This window comes from Molossus molossus, unplaced genomic scaffold (genome assembly GCF_014108415.1).
Source record: "Molossus molossus isolate mMolMol1 unplaced genomic scaffold, mMolMol1.p scaffold_m16_p_1, whole genome shotgun sequence".
Classification (NCBI taxonomy): Eukaryota; Metazoa; Chordata; class Mammalia; order Chiroptera; family Molossidae; genus Molossus; species Molossus molossus.
Window position 1 is genome coordinate 226,156,061 of NW_023425344.1, and position 21,217 is coordinate 226,177,277.

The 21,217-nt window shown below is 39.1% G+C and overlaps 1 protein-coding gene across 7 annotated transcripts in view; it reads left to right on the plus strand.

Moving 5' to 3' along the window:
• The window catches only part of PSEN1 (presenilin 1), a 56,794-nt gene that overhangs the window by 14,666 nt on the left and 20,911 nt on the right, over positions 1 to 21,217 (plus strand). For 5 of the 7 annotated variants that reach the window (XR_004959207.1, XM_036257948.1, XM_036257938.1 and 2 more), the window contains 2 exons: positions 10,857 to 11,110; positions 13,643 to 13,784. Coding sequence is in view for 6 of the 7 variants with exons in the window: in XM_036257948.1 (XP_036113841.1) it covers positions 10,857 to 11,110; positions 13,643 to 13,784 (396 nt within the window). In the remaining variant the exon portion in view is untranslated. Of the gene's footprint in view, positions 1 to 3,419; positions 3,531 to 10,856; positions 11,111 to 13,642; positions 13,785 to 21,217 lie in introns of all 7 variants that reach the window. The other 2 variants (XM_036257979.1, XM_036257989.1) reach the window with 1 other exon arrangement.

Below are 21,217 nucleotides of genomic sequence, written 5' to 3' on the forward strand. Positions count from 1 at the left end.
GCACAACCAACCAGGGCCTGGGACAAACTGCAACCGAAGTATGTGCCCTTAGCGGGAACCGAACCCAGGTCTCTCCGGACCGCAGGCCGACGCTCTAACCGCTGAGCCAAACTGGCCAGGGCGAAAATGCTTTCTTTTATATGAGAGGAAAGTCAGAGATCTTTGACACACATTTTAATAGTTTGTTAAAAAAGACAAAACTCTAGGTTCAAACCTACCACAACAGCACCATACATGTTAAATATTATATCTGACCAGATAATATTCACTATTTAGGGAAATGACAGCCTTCCTTGATGTTAGAGTAATAGTGAGAGCTCTGGTTCCAGGGAATCAAAAAGCTTGGGCAGGTGCTGGATGGAATTTTGTGTGCTGTTGGAAACACACTACCTATGATTAATATTTTCAAGTTTTCCACATAACTTGCCAGTTCTTCAGTCAAGCTACTCTTCTAGTTTCTTCTACAATGCAGGCTGAGGAGCCTCACCTTTCTAATTGTAGATATCCAAACAATACCCAGAGTGTCTTACAGGATTGCAATTTTTTCTTATAAATTTATAAATAAATATTTATTTAAAATAAGTAAATAATATGTAGACTATTAATATATCAACATGATGGAATCCATCGTAACTTTTTAGGCATGTTGTCTGTTATTACATGGGAATGTATACATGAAATAATATTAGATGAAAAAAGTAGGATGCACTATTTGTGAACATTCATTATAACTATGTACATATCTGTGTATGTTGAAAAACATTGCAATTTGGGCTGTAGTAAGAATAAGTTGTTTCCTTTGTAAAATCACCTAAATTCATATTCAGCAATACAGAATTATAAGTTTAAGTGCGGCAACACTTCCATGAACAAAATTGTAAAACAAACTCCTCAAAGGCTTATAGTACATAATGACAGGTATATCTTTTTTTTTTATCCTCACCTGAGGACATTTTTTCATTTTTTGTTCAGATAGAGAGGGAGAGAGAGAGAGGAAGAGAGGGAGTAACATCGACGTGAAAGGGACACATTGAGTGGCTGCCTCCTGCACGACCCAACCAGGGCCGGGGACAAACTGCAACCAAGGTATGTGCCCTTAGCGGGAACCAAACCCAGGTCTCTCTGGACCACAGGCCAACGCTCTAACCACTGAGCAAAACCAAGCAGGGCAACAGATATACCTTAATATACAAAGAATTATTATGAAGTCAAAAGGAAAAAGAATAACTTAGTATTACCAGAGGATATGAGTATTGTATATGGTGGAAGAAGAAGAAATAAAAATGACAGTAAGTATATGAAAAGACTAGTTGATAACCTTACTAATAACCCAATAAAGAAATGAAAACTTTAATTTTCACCTATTAGTGAGCAAGGATTGATACCCATTGCTACTAAAGATGTGGGGAAAATAAGCAGTCTCATGTGCTTTTCATGGGAGTTGAATTCATGTTTGGAGTCATTTGAGTCTACAAATACACATACTTTTGGAGATAATTTGGCAATTAAATCTAAAAATTAACATACCTTTTGACCTAGCATTTTCACTTCTAGAATTTTATCCTATAGAAACATTGCCACAAGAGTGCCAAGAAATATAGACAAGAATATTTATTGAAGCATTATTTGTAATAGGGAGAAATTGGAAATAATCTCCACCTTATGTTACTTATGGTTTACCCAGTCGACTAAGTTCTCTGAATTATAGAATCTCTGCTCTAGAATGTCTTAGCTCTGTGATCTTTGGCAAATTATCTGGTCTCTCTAAGCTTCGGTTTCTTTATCTGTTAAAAGAAGTTTACATTATTAATAAATTCAGAGTCTTAGGATTAAATGAGATAACCTCAGTGCATAAATAGTGCCTAGACATACATGGGTCAATAAATCTCAGCAATTATTATTATAATTATTATTACTATGCTGCTATTGTAATATTTAAGTTTGAGGTATATTTATATGTACTGGCATCTGATATATTAAATAACAAAAACAAATTGCAGAACAAGGCTTTGAAAAAACTTAAGGTACATCAGATTACTCACTATATTTGTGTTGTGGGGCAGATATTAGGGAGAACACTTACTTTCTATGTTATAAACAGAAGTTTATAACTTAAAAATTTGGGGGAACTTTTGTTTATAGTATTTCTTTTATTTACAGAAATAAAACTTTAAAAGGCAGGCAGAAAACAAAATTAAAAAAGAAAACTGGCAGGCACTACACCATATTAAAAATACCTCCACAATTTTTGCTGCTTGAGAAATAACTAGCCTTGCTTGAGGGTCCACATGCCTTGGGTGGCTGGACCTGTACTTGTATCATGTTCTGAAGTAAGGAGAAGGGAGAAAGAATTAAAATGAAGCCTCTGGCTTAATGGTGTAGGAGCTCTGGGGAATTTGGCTTCCTAGGAACTTGATTCCCACCTACCACTTCCTGTAGGACCTCACCCTCTGTGAAACTTACAACATTTATATAGTGAGTAATCCTTTCCTCTGCCACACAAATGAAATCATTTACAATGGCTACAAAACTGGTTTTTCTGAACCTTAAAAATAGCTTTTAAGGGTAGAACTATGGAGACAGTAGAAAGATCAGTGGTTGCCAGGGGAAAGGGAAAAGGGAGGGATAAATGAGCAGAGAACAGAGAATTTTAAAAAAAACACCCTCTCTTTTTTTTCCTTAAATAATCAGAGAGAGGAAGGGAGGTGGAGAGAAACATTGATGTACGAGAAAAACATTAATAGGTTGTCTACTGCACACACCCTGACCAGGGATAGAACCTGAAGCCCTGGGTATGTGCCCTGACCAGGAATCAAATTGTTACTTTCTGGTGTACAGGACTACACTCTTAACCAACTGAGCCATGCTGGCCAGGGCTAGAAAACAGAGGATTTTTAGGACAGTGAAACTATTCTATATTGTGATAGATACATGTTGTTACACATTTTTCAAAACCCATAGAATGTACACCACCAAGAGTGAACCCATGGGGCTTCATTATACACTTCTGACACTATTTCTTTAAATTTTTTCCATTCCATAATAAAAAGATTTTAAAAATTAGCCTCAGCTCTGGCTAGTGTTGCTCAGTTGGTTGGAGCATTGTCCCATGCACCAAAAAGTGGTGGGTTTGATTCCAGTCGGGCACATACCCAGGTTGTGGGTTCGATCCCCAGTCCAGACACATGGGGGAAGCAACTGGTCAGTGTTTCTCTTTCTCTCTCTCTCTCTCTCTCTCTTTCTCTCTCTCTCTCTCTCTCTCCTTCTCTCTCTCCCCCTCCCTCTCTCTCCCTCTCCCTCCCTCTCTACCCCAGCCCCTGCCTCCCTTCCTCTTTTCTAAAATCAATAATGAAAAAACAAACATATCCTTGGGTGAAGATTAAAATGGCAATTTGATAATTTTTGACTATATATCCTAGAAACCACCACCACAGTCAAGATAATGAACATAACCATCACCCTCAAAAGTTTCCTCGTGCTCCTTTGTAGTCTCTTTCTCCTGCCCTTCCCGAACTACTCCCCATCCCCAGGTAATCACCAATCAAATTTTTGTCACTATACTCTAGTTTTGATTTCCTAGAATATTATATAAATGAAATTATATAGTACATAGTGTTTTGTCTAGCTTCATTCAGCATAATTATTTTAAGAGTCATCAGTGTTATAGCATATATCAGTAGTTGATTCCGTTTTATTGCGGAATTGTATTCCATTATATGGATATACCACAGTTTTTTGTTTTGTTTTGTTTTTGTGGTACGTGCCCCTAGCAGGAACTGAACCCAGGACTCTCTGGTCCGCAGGCCGACGCTCAACCGCTGAGCCAAACTGGCTGTGGCATACCACAGTTTTTTTTTAATTCATTCACTTGTTGATGGATATTTGTGTTGTTTCCAGTTTGGTGTTATTACAAATAAGGCTCTTATAGGTAATTCATGTATAATCTTTGAATGGCATATGTTTTCATTTATTTTGAGTAAATACCTAAAAGTACAATATGATTTGCATACATAAGAATAGAATACAATCTAAGAATAGAGTTATCTATTTAACTTTTTAAGATACTGTCAAGCAGTTTTCCTAATTGGTTGTATAATTTTGCACCAGCAATATATAAGAGAGTTCTACTTTCTCCACATCCTTGTCAGCACTTGTTAAGATTAGTTCTTTTAATTTTTTAGCCATTGTAGAGGATGTATAGTAATATCTGATTGTGGTTTTAGTTTGCATTTCTCCAAATAATAAGTGTGCTTTTCATGTGCTTATTTGTCATCCTAATGTCTTTGCTAAAATGTTTATTAAAATCTCTTGTCCAGTTTTTACATTGGGTTGTTTGTTTTCTTATTATCTAGTTTTGAAAGTTCTTTTTTTTTTTAATACCTCACCCAAGGATACTTTTCTGTTTATCATCAGATAGAGTGGGAGGGGGAGAGAGAGAGAGACAGAGAGAGAGAGAGACAGAGAAAAACATCAGTGTGATAGAGCCACATTGACAGGTAGCCTCCCTCACGACCTGACCAGGGCCGGGGACACCGCAACCGAGGAACATGCCCTTGGCCAGAATCAAACCCGTGACTCATTGGTCCATGGGCCAATGCTCTAACCATTGAGCAAAACTGGCCAGGGTTGAAAGTTTTTTATATATTCAGCATAAAGGTTCCCTATGATATATATACTTTGCAGACATTTTCTTCAAGTCTGTGGCTTGTCTTTTTTTTTCCTTTAAAAAAATCTTATTTTTAAATCCTCATCCAAGGATATGTGAGTGTTTTTATTGATTTTAGAGAGAGAGGAAGGGGAAGAGAGAGGGAGAAAGAAAGAGAGAAATATTGATGTGAGAGAGAAACATCGATTGGTTGCCTCCCATATGCTCCCCAACCAGGGATTGAACCCAAAACCTAGGTATATGCCCTGATTGGGAATCGGACTGGCAACCTTTTGTTGCATGGGACAATGCTCCAACCAATCAAGCCACCCGGCCAGGCCCCTTGTATTATTTTTCATATCACCTTGCTATAGTACTATCCCACTTTTTAATTATCTTGTTTACTATCTGTCTCCTTCTGCTTGAAATAAGTTCACGAGAGCAGAAACCTCATCTGTCTTGCTGACTGCTATATTGTTGGCACCTAGCACATAACTGGCATTCGCTGATTTTTAATTAATAAGTATAGTAATTATACCTAGCAACTAAAAAAAAGTACAGTCAGCCCTCATTTATCATGGTTAATCAGTTCCAGACTCTACCGCGATAAATGAATTTCTGCGAAGATTTTTTTATGTACAGTTGTTCCTCACCGCTTTGCACTTCGACTTTCGGGGCTTCACTCTTGTCGCGGGTTTTACCGTTTTTTACCGCAAAAGTCAAAGCTTGAAGTGGCGAGGGATGAGCCAAATAGAAAAATGGCAAAGGAATAACTACTGAGTTCATAAAAAAAAAAGTGCTCATCTTGCCTAATCATAAGAGAAATAGAAGTTAAAATCACTTAGAGGTCTTGTATTTCACCTATCAGATTGGTAAAAAATCCAAGCATTTCATAGCTTGTGTTGACTAGGGCTTACTGAAATAGGCACTATTGTTGAGTCTTTAAGCTTATCTCATAGGTAGTGTAATTTGGCAATATACATCAGTATCTCAATTGTATATGTACTTTGACCCAGCAATTTATTTCAGGGAATTTACCCTGCATATATGCCCCTACACATGAAATAACTTAATAGGGACCATTCTGATTGCAACAGTGTTTTCTACTGGCAAAAAATTCAAAGCAAGTTAAATGTCAATGATTAGGGGATTGGCCTGATTGATATATTTATTCAGTGACTATATAGCTGATTCAAAAATTTTTTTTCAGAATAAGGATGTTCTGCCCTGAGTGGTGTGGCTGAATTGATTGTCATCCCATGCACTGAGAGGTCACTGATTTGATTCCTGGCCAGGGCAAATGCCCTGGTTGTGGGCTCAATCCCCGGTGGGGGTGTGCAGGAGGCAGCCAGTGGATGTTTCTCTCTCTCTCATTAATGTTTCTCTCTCACTCTCCCCCTCTCCCTTTCTCTCTAAAATCAATAAAAACAGGTTTTTTTAAAAAAAAGAAATGGTGTATTTACATATAATCTAAAAAAAATAGAATAAGGATGTTTTTTGTGTACTGATGTATAAAAAAATCCTCAAGAGAGATAGTTAAGCAAAGAAAGCAAAGTGCAGGACAATGCCTTTATTGGGCTACTACCATTTGTGTAAAGGGGGGGAATGAGAATACATATTTATATTTGCTTGTACATACATGAAGAAACTTGGGTAGAATTTGCAGAGAACAATGACAGTGGTAACCTGGGAGATAAGGAAACTAAGTAGATAGTTAAGTGGGAGACTTTTTTATACTCAGATTTCAGAACCATGTGAATATTTTACTTGTTTATATAAATAAATTGTCCTTAAAAAAATTAAAACATATAGTCAGTTTGAAAAATAGTATCCAAAGTACTATGAAGAGGAAGGGTGTGTGTATGTGTGTGTTAAACAGTGCTCTGGTTTCCCATATCAGCTTCTGAGGGTGGGGTAGGGTGGGGTAGGGTGGGGTAGGCTAGTGTTAATTACAAACCAGAACATCTAGTTGAGTAAGGTGAATGAGCATGTTATGATTGCCTCTTTCTTGCTAGACTTACTCAGTTACACTGTTTGTGTAGCCTAATGGGACAGCCATAGTGCCATTGAAAGAACACAGATTTTGAAACAAGAAACTTGAATTAGACTTCTGCATCTCCTGATTTCTGGCTGTGAGATTTTGGACAAGTTGCTTTAATATTCACCTACCAAAATCTCTCAACATGTGAAAGGAATGATTGAGATATGTGAGAGTGCTTTGTAAATGATTAAATATCATATAAAGAGAGTTGTTATTGTATTTTCATTTTGTGCATTAATTGACCAATTAAGTTGATCATAATTGTATTGCTAAACATTAGTCACAAAAATAACATCCTTAGCATATGGCTTAGAAAACAGAAGTGTGAATTCCCTCATCTCTCCTACCCCTGCAGCTAGCTATCACACTATGTCTCTGCCTCTGCCTTCCAGATCTTCCTCTTAACTATGTCTTTCTTACTGAACTTTGGTCACTTTAGTCACTTGTGCTCAGCAAAAACTATCTTTCCTAGTGAGTAGTGTATATATTTCTACCTTTTGTGCTTTGGAATCATTTCCTTTCCATTCTTCATAAGATTCGAGTCTTCATAAATATTTTCTCCATGAACTTAAAATTACTTCCTGGCCTTCAGATGCCCTTGTAAAGCCAACTCTTCTCTCTTCTATTGTCCCTCTCCGCTTCTACCTTGTTCCATTAGTTATCTCCCTGTTTGTATTGACAATCTCTTCCTCAAATTCTTTTGTTTGTTTTTTTAATCCACACCTGAGGACATTTTTGCATGTATCTTCAAATAGAGTGTGGGGGTGGGGGGACATCGATATAAGAGAGACCCATCAAGTGGTTACCACCCACACAACCCCAACCCAGGCCGGGGACAAACTGCAACCGAGAAATGTGCCCTTAGCGGGGACCAAACCCGGGACTCTCTGGTTCGAGGGCCGACGCTCTAACTGCTGAACCAAACTGGTTCTTCCTCAAATTCTAACTCTATACCTTGACCTGAGAAGTATGCTCAAGTCTCTAACATCCCTAAAATAACTATTTCAAATTTGAATCCCTTCTGTTGTCATATTTTTTCTTCAAAGAATGATTGCTTTTATTTATTTTTAAATGTTTTAATTGATTTTTAGAGGGAGAGGGAGAGAGAGAGATAGAAACACTGATGAGAGAGACATCTGTCGGCTGCCTCCTGCACACCCACCACTGAGGATTGAGCCTGCAACCAGGTATGTGCCCTGACCAGGAATCACACCAGCAGCCTCTTGGTGCATGGGACAACACTCGACCACTGAGCCACACCAGCCGGGCAAGAATGACTGCTTTAATTTCTCAATTCTCATTTATTCCTCAGTTTATTACGATTTATGATCTGACTTCCCTCTTAATTGTTTTACTTGTGTGAAGAGGTTGGTGAACTTCCCACTACCAACTTCAGTGGCTTTTGGCTGTTATTCTACCTGACTATTGACACCTTTTTGAAATGTGCTCCACCTTTGACTTCTGTGATATACATTGGTTTCTGGGTTTTCTTCTCTCTCCCCTATTTTTAATCTCCTTTGCTGTTTTTTTTCCTGTCACCTGCTGCTTAAGCTTAGTGGTTATTCACACCTCTTCCTTGTTTGTCATCTGTCATCTCGCTCAATATTTTTCCTTCCACAGCTGTTGTATTACATTAATAACCAGTAAGTTCATACTGTTCCTACTTTCTGTCTTTTATACTCTCTCCCTGAAAGTTCATCCATTTCCATAGTTACAGAAACTGACTTCCCCCAACTCTCTTCTGAGCTTGAAATTCTCATTAATTTGCCTTTGAACTTTCCTATCTGGTTGTGGGTAGTTCACATTTACCTATCTCCCTAACAAAAATATCTCCCCTCTCCTCCAGCCTGCTCATCTAGTTGTGTTTCCTCCAAGTCCCAATCAGTGTCATCATCACCTTTCTACTCTCTTAAGCTAGAAACCTCCAGGGTCATCCTTGACATCTTCCTGACCATTCACAAAGCCTTGTCAATTCTGCTTCTGAAATATGTCTTATACATCTCCTGTTTTCCATCCCCACTCAGTCAAGTTTCTTACAAATAAAACAACCTGATGTGTCACTTACTGAACATTGACAGTTTTTATGACTTTTTATTGCCTACAGGACAAGTCTAAAGTCCTTGGCATGGCAAACAAGGTTCTTGACAACCTGTTCTTAACCTTTTCTTCCACCAGCCCTGACAGACCCTGTTCTCCAGCCACCTCAGGACTACTCACTGGTTGTCTCGCATATCATTTTCACATGTCTGCACCAAGTTCATGTTGTCTCTGCCTAGAGCCCATTTACTTTACAGTCATTCTTGAAGTTTCTGCTCAAGAATCATATATTTTATGTTGCCTTTTTGACTACACAGAATTGTAGTCCTGTAGCACTTTATTCATATATTAATATAATACTTATTCTATATTAAAACTAACTTATGAACTTCTTAAGGACAGCATCTAGATCTTATTAACTTCAGTATTGCCACAGAAGAATACCTGGAATATAGAATTTTGATAATTATCTGTGGGATGAATATATTAAAAGTAAAAGAGAACTCAGCTCAGTGTGAAGAGCTCTCATGTGGTCTTGTGAACAGCAAATTGAGGTGGTTAAGAACTTGATTTCTGTAGTCAGGCACACCTGGGTTTAGACCCACTGTGTAACACTAGGCTGTGGCTGTTTCCTTACCTGTAAAGTGGTGAGAATTCAGTGTAAACCACATATCAGTCCTTGGTACATTGTAATAACTATAAGCTATAATGAAGTGTGTTATGTATTTTTATTTTTTATTTTTTTGTAATGTATTTTTAATGAATAATAGTAATACTCTATAGTAATAGTAATATATGTGGTAAAAAGTGAGGTACAAGAATGGCATGTTCTCACATGATTTTTTTTTTTTTAATATGTTTTTATTGATTTTTAGAGAAAGAGAGGAAAGGAGAGGGAGAGAAAAATAGAAACATCGATGAGTGAAAAACATCGATCGGCTGCCTCCTGCACAGCCCCCACTGGGGACTAAGCCCAAAACCAGGCATGTGCCCTGACTGGGAATCGACCAGCGACTTCTTGGTGCATGGGTTGATGTTCAGCCACTGAGCCAAACCAGACAGGGCTTATCTATTATTTTTATTATTTTATTTATTTTAGTAATAATTTTTATTTATTGATTTTGGAGAGAAAGGAAGGGAGATAGAGAGAGAGAGAGACATCGATGAGAGAGAAAATCAATTGGCTGCCTCCTGCCCTGCCCTGGGGATCAGGCCCACAACCTGTACATGTGCCCTGACCGGGAATCGAACTAGCGACATCTTGGTGCATGGGTTGAGGCTCAACCACTGAGCCATACCAGCCGGGCCTATTATTTTTATTGTTGTTGTTAATGCTCTTGGGATTCATTCTATCCTTTACAAACACTAAGTTTTAGATTTGAACAGTGATACAAAAAGGAAATTGAATTTGAAGAATAGGAAAGGAGAAACCCAGGATAAGGATACAAGTAATAAAGTGGTGTTTGGATTAAGAGTCAGAGGAAAGTAGAATCTAAGAAAGGTTCTCCTTTCATTTCATCATTCATCAAGTATTATGGTCCCCTGACTCTATACAGGGCACAGTGGGAATGGGGCATCATAATTGTTTAAGACCTAATTTCTCGCAGTAAAGATTTTTTTTATTGAATACTTGAGATAATTATAGATTTACTTGTAAGAAGTAATTACAGAGAGATCCCTTGTACATCACTACAGGATTTTAAGTCATATTAGTAATGAAGGTAAGATAGATAGTTCCTTGTAAAACTTGTATAAAACCACAGGTAGAAAGCACTTCATAAATTTGGAAAAGCTGAGATTTCTCTGCTTGAAGCTGCAGCAAAGAAAGTTTTCATGCCAGTATCAGTTTTAAGCCAAACCTCAAAGTATGAGTATAATTGAATTAGGTTGGGAATGGAAGGAGAGAGCGAGGAAAGCCAAGGCCCAGGTGAAAGGGAGGTCCCGGGTTCCTTTAGTAAATTTGATAACCTATATTCCTTAACTGTACCCTTTTTATAAATTTGTTCTTTCTTACCTCAGGTTTTTAGAACTCAAGTAATCTCAGGTCTGACTGTTACATTTTCTGGTTTTTATATAGAATACCTTGATTGTACTGAGAGTGACTTACTGAAAAAGTTTTTCTTGTGCTTTTAGAATGACAATAGAGAACGGCATGAGCCAAGCAACGAAAGGCGGAGGCGGGGCAACCCTGAGCCATTATCCAATGGAGGACCCCAGGGTAACACACTGCAGGTGGTGGAACAAGATGAAGAAGAAGATGAGGAGCTGACACTGAAATATGGCGCCAAACATGTGATCATGCTCTTTGTCCCCGTGACTCTCTGTATGGTGGTAGTGGTGGCTACCATCAAATCAGTCAGCTTTTATACCCGGAAGGATGGGCAGTTGTATGTATGAATGTTTTGTTTTTTTATTCTCAAGGTCAGTGTAGCTTTTCTTCATAGCATGTCATCATTACCTTGAAGGCATGAAAGCTAGAGAGTTCTTCCAGCCAGAAACAGTTAAGAGAGTGAGGGGTTATTTATTACTTGATGCTTTAGGTAGAGAAAATGAAAGTTATAGAGTTATATTTCCTGTATGCTGTCACTAAGAGAGGGCTGAATTTCATTGTAATTGAGCAGGTAAAGCATTGAATAGTGATCTTTTCCATCTCAGGGCCATTGTTCTTTGCCTGGAATGTTCTTTCTTTTTCTAATTTAGGTGGATTAATTCCTATCAAACTTCTGATCTTGATAATTCCTATCATCCTTCTGATCTTGGTAATTCCTATCATCCTTCTGATCTTGGCTTAAATGTTAAGTCCAAAGATAACGTCTCTGATCCTCCTAACAAAATTAGGTACTTTCTGGTGTTCTTTTTCACTTGTAACAATATGCAAATATATATTTATTTACATTATTTATTCTTTATTTATTTTTTCTTTTAGAAACCTGTTCTTTTTCACTTGTAACAAAATGCAAATACATATTTATTTACATGATTTATTCAACACCTGGTTTTCTTCTGTACTGTAAGTCTTTATTAGGGCATTTTGTTTCCAGGATGAGGTATGTAAAAGCTCAGCAAAAAGAGTTGTTAAAAGAAAGGATGAAGAATTAATATAAGCTGGCACTCTCTAGACTTTTGGGGAATTATTGGGTAGATTCTCTGGTGCTATTGGTGTCAGCCCCTTGCCTCTAAGAAAAATGCCTTGATTCATATGTCACCTAGTTCTGTCTCTAGTACTGTAGTGGGGCTCAAACACGTTTTAAGTGGATTTTAGAATTTGAAAGTGACAAGTGTCTGAAAAACTGTGTGGGGTTTGGAAAGCCAAGCAAATAATCTTTGGAAGAAAGACTAAGACAGTGAATGATGAACAGATAATAGAGATAATAACCAAAAGAGATTGAGAAATATTCTCTGTACAAGTTAGAGTTAGCTTGACTATATATATTATAGAACAGGGGTTAGCAAGTCATAGCCTACAGATCAGCTCTGCCTGTGACCTGTTATTATAAATAAAGTTTTATTGGAACACAACCATGTCCCTTCTTTTATATATTGTCTCTGCCCTTTTTTTTTCCTTTATTGATTTGAGAGAGAGAGGAAGTGAGAGGGAGAAAGAGAAACATCAACGAGAGAGAAACATGGATCGGCTGCCTCCTGCACACCCACTACTGGAGATCAAGTCTGCAACTCCGGGCATGTGCCCTGACCAGGAATCAAACTGGGACCTCTCAGTTCATGGGACTATGCTCAGTGCACTGAGCCACACTGGCTAGGCTCTGCCTTCTTTTATATGATAATGGCAGAGTTGAGTAGTTGCAACAGAAACCACACCACCCTCAAAATTTAAAATATTTACTCTCTAGACCTTTGCAGAAAGTTTGCTGACACCATTATAGAAAAATCAAAACAACTAGTTTATTTTTTTTTATTAATTTATTTTTTTTACAGATGCCCCCCACCCCCAGGCACTCTCCTCCCTATCCCGCCCCACACCAAGCATTATTGTCTATGTCCATTGGTTATGCATACATGCATATAACTAGTTTAAATGATACACATGTTTATCTTTCATGGAGTAGTACAGAGGTAGTTAGACCACATTGGAATAGTGACTTCACATTCATCAAGGACTCGGGCTCCTTTGTTTCTACTTTAGCTTTTACACTGTAGGTTATTTCAGGGTGTATACGCTAGGTTGTTATGGGTGCTAGAGCCCCAGCCTTCATTCAGACAGCAAGAAACAGGAAGGAGTAGGGGAGAAAAGGACGTAAGACATATCTCTCAGCATAATTAACTCCTTTCTTGGAAGTTCTACACAAGATATCTGCTTAACTCATTGGCCATTACTTAGTCTCATGGCCACACCTGACTGTAAGGGAGTCAGAAATAAAGTCTGTTAGTTGGGAACATTGGCACCTAGAATAAAAGTGTTTTTATGTGAATGAGAAACAAGAAGATGGATATGTGACATTCTCTCAAGACAATACCAGTTGCGGTCATTCTAAAGATGAAAGATAATAATTACAAGCCATATTACCTTCCTCTGACAAACACTTGTATTCTAGGTAGTTTATGTGGCAGAATCTGGTTCTGTAGCAAATCCTAATAAGCTGTAGAGAAAGAATAGTTGATGAGATAATTATTTCAGTATATAGCATCCACTAGATGGAGCCAGTGTCTGGTTCACAATTCCATATTTTAAATATCTTCTTTGATTTTGGAGCACTTATTTTAGACTTTTGGGGAACTGTTTTAGACAGCAGCTATTTTTCTTAGGTTAGAAATTCTTAGCTAGATTAATGAGATGGACAAAAGTGACATAAGATATCAGTTGAATCAAGGAAACAAAATTTGTGTTGGAGAGAGTATATGGTTTGTGATATCTATCCATTAACACTTACCTGGGGCTTTTGTATTTTGTTTTATTATAGAATCTATACTCCATTCACAGAAGACACCGAGACTGTGGGCCAGAGAGCCCTGCACTCGATTCTGAATGCTGCTATCATGATCAGCGTCATTGTTGTCATGACTATTCTCCTGGTGGCTCTATATAAATACAGGTGCTATAAGGTGAGCACATGTGAGAGACAGAGCTTTGCTTTCCATCATGTTCTTTTTATGATTGGGTTTTCTATCATATACCTTACTTGGTCTAATAAAGAAAAAGGTCTTGCCCTGCCCGGTTTGGCTCAGCCGTTAGAGCATTGGCCTGTGGACCAGAGAGTCCCAGGTTCGGTTCCGGCTAAGGGCACGCACCTCGGTTGCAGTTTGTCCCTAATCCTGGTTGGGGTCATGTGGATGGCAACCAGTCGATGTGTCTCTCTCACATCGATGTTTCTCTCTCTCTCTTCCCCCCTCTCACCCTCCTGCTCTATCTGAAGATAAATGTAAACATAAATAAATAAATAAAAAGGTCTTATATTCTAGAACTCATTTAATTCTTAGTTCCCTCCTTCATTGTGCAACATTTAAAAGATACAAGAAGGCATAAATGGAAAATAAATGTTTTTATATTATATCATGAACTAAATGGGTTTAATATTTTGATTTGTGGTATATTTATGATATTCCAAAGGGATATATCTTAAGACCTTCAGGACTCCCTCATTCACAAATAGCATTATAAGATATACTTTTCCCCATAAAATAATATATAACTTTAAAAATTCATATTTTCATACTTGAATACAGAAAAATAAAGCCACCTTCAGGTGCTGGTTTAAACTCATTGGTTATTGGCAACATTTCCACTTCTAAATTGGTAACTGTCCATTTCCTCACCAACTCTCCTGCAGTAGGGTTATTCTCAAATAAATATTAACTTTCCAAATACCAATGTCTATCTATTCTATTTCCTTCTAGTATTTATTTATGTATATTTTTAAACATAGGTAAAATAAAGTATAATCAGTATGTGTCCTTTCTTTACTTTTACTTTGGTGTAAGCATTTTTCCATATTATAAATAATTAGAAAATATGTCTAATGGCTACATAATGTTTAATGCAATGAATGCATTGTAGTGTACTTCCCCTAATTTCCCTCATGATGGACATTTAAGTTATTTCCAGTTTTCACTATTCTTTCTGATTTTTCTTTATTGGTTTTTAGAAAGAGAGGGAGAGAGAGATAGAAACATCAATGAGAGAACATCAGCTGGCTACCTTCTGCATGCCCCCTAACTGGGGATTGGGCCCACAACCTGGGCATGTGCCCTGACTGGGAATCAAACCAGTGACCTCTTGGTGCATGGGTCAACACTCAGCTACTGAGGCATACCAACTGGGCCAGTTTTCAGTATTCTAATTTTTTTTTCCTTTATTGATTTGAGAGAGAGAGAAACATCGGTGAGAGAGAACATCTATTGGCTGCCTCCTGCATGCCCCCCACTGGGGATCGGGCCCACAACCTGGGCATGTGTCCTAACCGGGAATCGAACCAGTGACCTCTTGGTGCATGGGTCAACACTCAACCACTGAGTCACAGCAGCTGGACCAGTTTTCAGTATTCTAAAATAAAAATTTTTATGCATAGAGCTTTCTCAATTTTTCAAATTATTTGTGTAAAATCCTAGACACAGAATTTCTGGGTTAAATTATCTATATAATTAAAATGATAACATTAATTTGTACTTGACACTAGTAGTGAATGAGATTGTCCTACCCCACTTTTACCAGCATTGAACTAAAAAAAATTTTTTTTGCTAATTTTTATAGGCAAAACAAAATATTTTAATTTGCATTTAGTTGATTACTAGTAAGATTGAATATTATTTCAACATTCATAAACTCTAAAATTATACAAGTTAACCTTGCTTGTTGAACGTTGAGTGGGTGGAAATGTTAACCTAGGTGATGACCATCTGTAGTCTGACATTAGCATGTGGAGAATATTGAAGAGGAAATGTGTCTATGATTTGACGGGTCAACACTGAAAACCAAAGAGCAAATATGTAAACCCACATGGGACGCGTTGTCCTTCCACTGTTTATTTTGTTTTGTTTTGTTTTTTGGTACGTGCCCCTAGCCAGAACCAAACCCAGGACTCTGGTCCGCAGGCCAGTGCTCCAACTACTGAGCCAAACCGGCCAGGGCATGCTTCCACTGTTTAAATGTGCTCACGTCTTAAATACTTTTCTTGATCCTTTTTTCCCCCATATATATATATTGTCTACGTATAAGTGTTTACCTGCCAGTTTCATTTCTCTGATTTATTGGACTCACATTGTGACTTTTATCTGGATTATTTGCTACTTTTTTTGTTGTTAATCCCCACCCAAGGGTATTTTTTCCATTGATATGTATTTATTTATTCTTTTGTTAATCCTCACCTGAGGATATTTTTCTTTTCTTTTTTTTTTTTTTATCCTCACCGGTGGACATTTTTCCATTTTTTATTCAGATAGAGTAGGAGGAAGAGAGAGAAAGAGAGAAACATCAATGTGAAAGGGACACATCGAGTGGCTGCCTCCCTCACGACCCAACCAGGGCTGGGGACAAACCGAAACAGAGGCACGTGCCCTTAACGGGAACCAAACCCGGGTCTCTCTGGACCGCAGACCAACACTCTAACCACTGAGCCAAACTGGCCAGGACTGAGGATATTTTTCCATTGATTTTTAGATAGAGTGGAAGGGAGAGAAAGGAAAAAAAATATTGATGCTAAAGAGACACATTGATTGGTTGCCTTTCACATGATCTTAAACAGGGCCGGGGATAGAACCTGCAACCCAGGTACATGCCTTTGACCCAGAATCAAACACGGACCCTTCAGTCTATGGGCTGACACTCTACCTGCTGAGCAAAATCGGCCAGGGCTCCATTGGTTTTTTGAGAGAGGATGGTCGCAGGGGAGAGAAAGAGAGAAACATTGATGTGAGAGACACATCAATTGGTTGCCTCCCAAACACGCCCAACCAGAGTGAGGAATTGAACCTGCAACCCAGGTGCCAGCCCTTAACCAGATATAAAACTAGGAGACCCTTTGGTGCATGGGCCGAGGCTCTATCCACTGAGCAACACTGGCCAGGACTATGCTGCTTTTATTCACATTTTATTAGTGTGTTTAGGGTCATATTTCCACCTGCACATCTTGGGGTTGGGCCCACAAGTTCACAACAGCTTTATGAGGTTACTTTTCTGAGCTTCTTCCTTTCTATGATCTTTCTGATACTTTCTGGTTCTTTTGGATTTCCCTGTTTCAGAAAGTTCCCCAACATTGGGACCAAGAGGTAAGAGGACAGCAAGGGCCATTTGCCTCACTCTTTGGGAACTAAAGCTCCAATCTGTTGGGAAGCTTCCCCTCCCTCTAAATTTTAGCCTCTTGCTGCCCCCATTGCCACCACCTCAGGATTGTTTGGGGGCTGAGTGTGAAAGAATGGAGAAAATGGAAAAAACAGGAACAGATTTTGCATTCTTTTGGAGACCTCTTTCCTGCTCCTCTAGCCACAACTAGAGGGCTTCTCCAGGTAACCTCTGCTCATGCTCACTGGGTTGTGTTGAGTGCTGGTGGAGGAGGGTAGTACTGGTGGAGAGGGGTAGTACTGGAGGCAAAATAGTGGTAAGCCCACCGTTGGTTCCTTGATACTTTTAATTCCCCAGCCAACCTACGTCTCTGCTTTTCAGAGTCCTCAACTAGCAGCTGCATGCATTCTATCTAGCTTTTAGGGTTGCATTTGGTGGGAGAAAACAGGGTGAAATGAGCTTTTACTCCTTTTTTTTTTTTAATTTTTTTTTTTTGGTATGTGCCCCTAGCGGGAACTGAACCCGGGACTCTCTGATCCGCAGGCCAACGCTCCAACTGCTGAGCCAAACCGGCCAGGGCTCCTTTTTAAAAAAATGTTTTTATTGATTTTTTTTTGGAGAGAGAGGAAGGGAAAGGGATAGAAATGTCAATGTGACACATTGATTGGCTGCCTCCTGCACATCCCCCACTGGGCTGGGGATGGAGCCCTCAACCCAGGCACGTGCCCTGACCAGGAATCGAACTGGGACCTCTCTGTCAGTCCATGAGACGATGCTCAATCCACTGAGCCACACTGGCTGAGCAAGGTTTTACTCCTTTTTACCTAGAATCATTCTTGGTATATTTATCAGTTTCAAGTATCTTTCAGTTCTACTTCATTTTATTTATTTTATCCTCACCCAAGAATATTTTTCCTATTTATTTAAAGAGAGAGAGAGAAACATTGATGTCAAAGAAATACATCAGCCCTGGCCGGTTTGGTTCAGCAGTTGAAGCTTCGGTCTGTGGTCCTAAGAGACCCGGGTTCAATTCCCACTAAGGGCTTGTATCTCGGTTGCAGTTTGTCCCCGGCCCTGGTTGGGTCGTGCGGGAGGCAGCCACTCGATGTGTCCCTTTCACATTGATGTTTTTCTCTCTCTGTTCCTCTCTCCCTCCCACTCTATCTGAACAAAAAATGGGAAAATGTCCTCTAAAAAAAAAACAAAACAACAGAAACACATCAACTGGCTGCCTCCCGCACGACTCTGACCAGAGCGGGGGATGAACTGAAACCTAGGTACGTGTCCTTGACTGGAATCGAACCCGAGACTCATTGGTCCGTGGGCCGACGCTCTAACCGCTGAGCCAAACCGGTCAGGGCAGTTTTGCTTCATTTTAGACCGTCTAAAAGGTTCATATTCAGCCAGATTTCCACATTTACGCATTCATTTATGTTGTTTTGTTTTGCTTTTTAATGTTCAAGTCTCAGCAAGCACAGCCAATTCTATAGAAACAAGTTGTTTACTTTGACTCAAGGAACATTTGAGTCAGAAATTCGTAAACTTGCCAGAACCTGTTTGGAAATAAGCACTGTGGATTTGGTATATCAGTGGTTGGTTGTACAATGTCTCTAAGAAGCACAAGAAACCCAAAAAAACAAACAAACCTTAAAAAGTGTCAGTTGATTATAAATGAATCAAGTGGCTTTGATTAGAAATATATGGTAAAGATTTATTAAAGGGTATTATGATTTGCAAATGGGAAATATAACTAGGTAATACCCAGAGTGTTCCAAAGAAGAAAGAAAAGCTGAATGGTTCTTAGAGTAAAAAGTACATTCTTGAGATAAATCAGTTCTGCATTCTTAGCATCTGGAATAGTCTCAGATAGTAATCCTCTAGATCAGTGATTTTTAACCAGTGTGCTGTGGTACATTGGTTCCCTTCAAGAATTTTTACAACATGCAATGCCTGTTGGTGTAGCCCAGTGGTTGAGTGTTGACTCGTGCACCAAGAGATCACCGGTTCGGTTCCCAGTCAGGGCACTTGCCCAGGTTGTGGGCCCCATCCCCAGTGGGGGGCATGCAGGAGGCGACTAATTAATGTTCTCTCTCATCGATGTTTCTGTCTCTCTCCCTTTCCCTTCCTCTCTCTAAAATCAGTAAAAAAATATTATTAAAAAACAAAACATTGCCCTGGCTGGTTTGGCTCAGTGGTTAGAGCGTTGGCCTGTGGTCCAGAGAGACCCGGGTTCAGTTTCCGCTAAGGGCACGTACCTCAGTTGCAGTTTGTCCCTAGCCTGGTTGGGTCGTGCAGGAGGCAGCCACTCAATGTGTTCCTTTCACGTAGATGTTTCTGTGTCTCTCCCTCCCACTCTATCAGAGCAAAAAGTGGAAAAATGTCCTTGGGTGAGGATCAAACGAAAAAAACATTTAATACCTATTTAGGCAGGGACACTGACCTCTTTTCCCTTAGATTGTCAAATTACAAAATGACAACAGGCAGCACAATAGCCGTCAGATGTGAATGAATCAAGATTATACCTATATTTTTGGTCAGCCTCAGAATTTTATTAATTAGTTTATGTGTGCCATGAGATGAAAAAGGTTGAAAATTGATGCTCCAGATGACCTGGTCAGGGCGAATTTGGGAGGCAACCAATAGATGCGTCTCTCTCACATCCAGGTTTCTCTCTCTCTCTCCCTTCCACTCTCTCTAAAAATCAGTGGAAAAAATATCCTCAGGTGACAATTAATAAAAATAAATAAAATGTTTTTAGACTTTGATTCAGTAATTTTGCTTCCATGATTTATCCCAAAGAGTTACAAACACAGAAAAATATTTGCATGCTGGAATATTCATCCTAGCAAAAATATAGTCAGAAAAAAAACCTACACAAATTCATGCATAGGGAAAGGTTAAGTTATGGGTTCATTCATTTAAGTAGACTTTTACTGTCATTTAAAAATCATTTTCAAAAAATATTTGGTGGCAGAATATATCTGTAGCAAAAATTAAGTGTTAAAAAGCAGAATGTAAAACTGTATTATTACTTGATTCTAATTTGTTAAAAACGTCTTTACACATGCAGACAGAAAAGATGTCCCAAAAGAGAATGATAATATTAACTTTGGTTGTCATTGGTCAGTGGGAATTGTTTTTCTTTTTAGTGTTTTTGTATTTTCTAAATGTTATATGCATGTATTACTTTTTGTTTTTAATCCTCACCTGAGGATATTTTTCTATTTATCATCAGATAGAGTGGGAGGGAGGTGGGGGAGGGGCATGGATGTGAGAGAGGTGTATCTACTGGTTGCCTCCCGCACAACCTGACCAGGGCCAGGGACAAGGTACATGCCCTTGACCAGAATCGAACCTGAGGCTCATTGGTCTGCGGGCCAACACTCTTAACTGCTGAGCCAAACTGGCCAGGGCTGCACATGTTACTTTTGTATTCAGAAAAATGCTGTTTTTTTATTTTTTAAATTTTATTTCTATTGTTTTTTATTCCTTGCCCGAGAATATTTTTATTGATTTTTAGAGAGAGGGGAAGGGAGAGAGAGAGATGTCAATGTGAAAGAGAAGCATCAATTGGTTGTCTCCTGTACATGCCTGGACTAGGGATAGAGCCCGCAATCTAGGTATGTGCCCTGACTGGGAATTGAACTCGCAACCTTTAGGTGCACAGGACAACTCTCCACCAGCTAAGCCACCTGGTTAGGGCAGTGTTATGTCTATTTTTTTTATTTATTTACTTATTTTTTGTTGTTAATCCTCACCTGAGGATATTTTTCCATTGATTTTTTTTTTTTTTATCCTCATCCGAGGACATTTTTCCATTTTTTGTACAGAGTGGGAGGGAGAGAGAGGAAGAGAGAGAGAGGGAAACATCGATGTGAAAGGGACGCATTGAGTGGCTGCCACCCGCACGACCAACCAGGGCCGGGCACAAACTGCAACCGAGGTACGTGCCCTTAGCGGGAACCGAACCTGGGTCTCTCCGGACCGCAGGCGGACGCTCTAACCGCTGAGCCAAACCGGCCAGGGCTCCATTCATTTTTAAATAGAGTGGAAGGAGGGGAGGGAGAAACATTGATGTGAGGGAGACACATCAATTAGTTGCCTCCTGCATGACCCTAACCAGGGCCAGGGATCGAACCTGCAATCTAGGTACATGCCCTTGGCCAAGAATGAAACTCAAGATTCTCTGGTCCTTGGGCTGATGCTAACTGCTAAGCCAAACTGGTCAGGGCGAGAATTTCCTTTTTTTTCCTTTATTGAT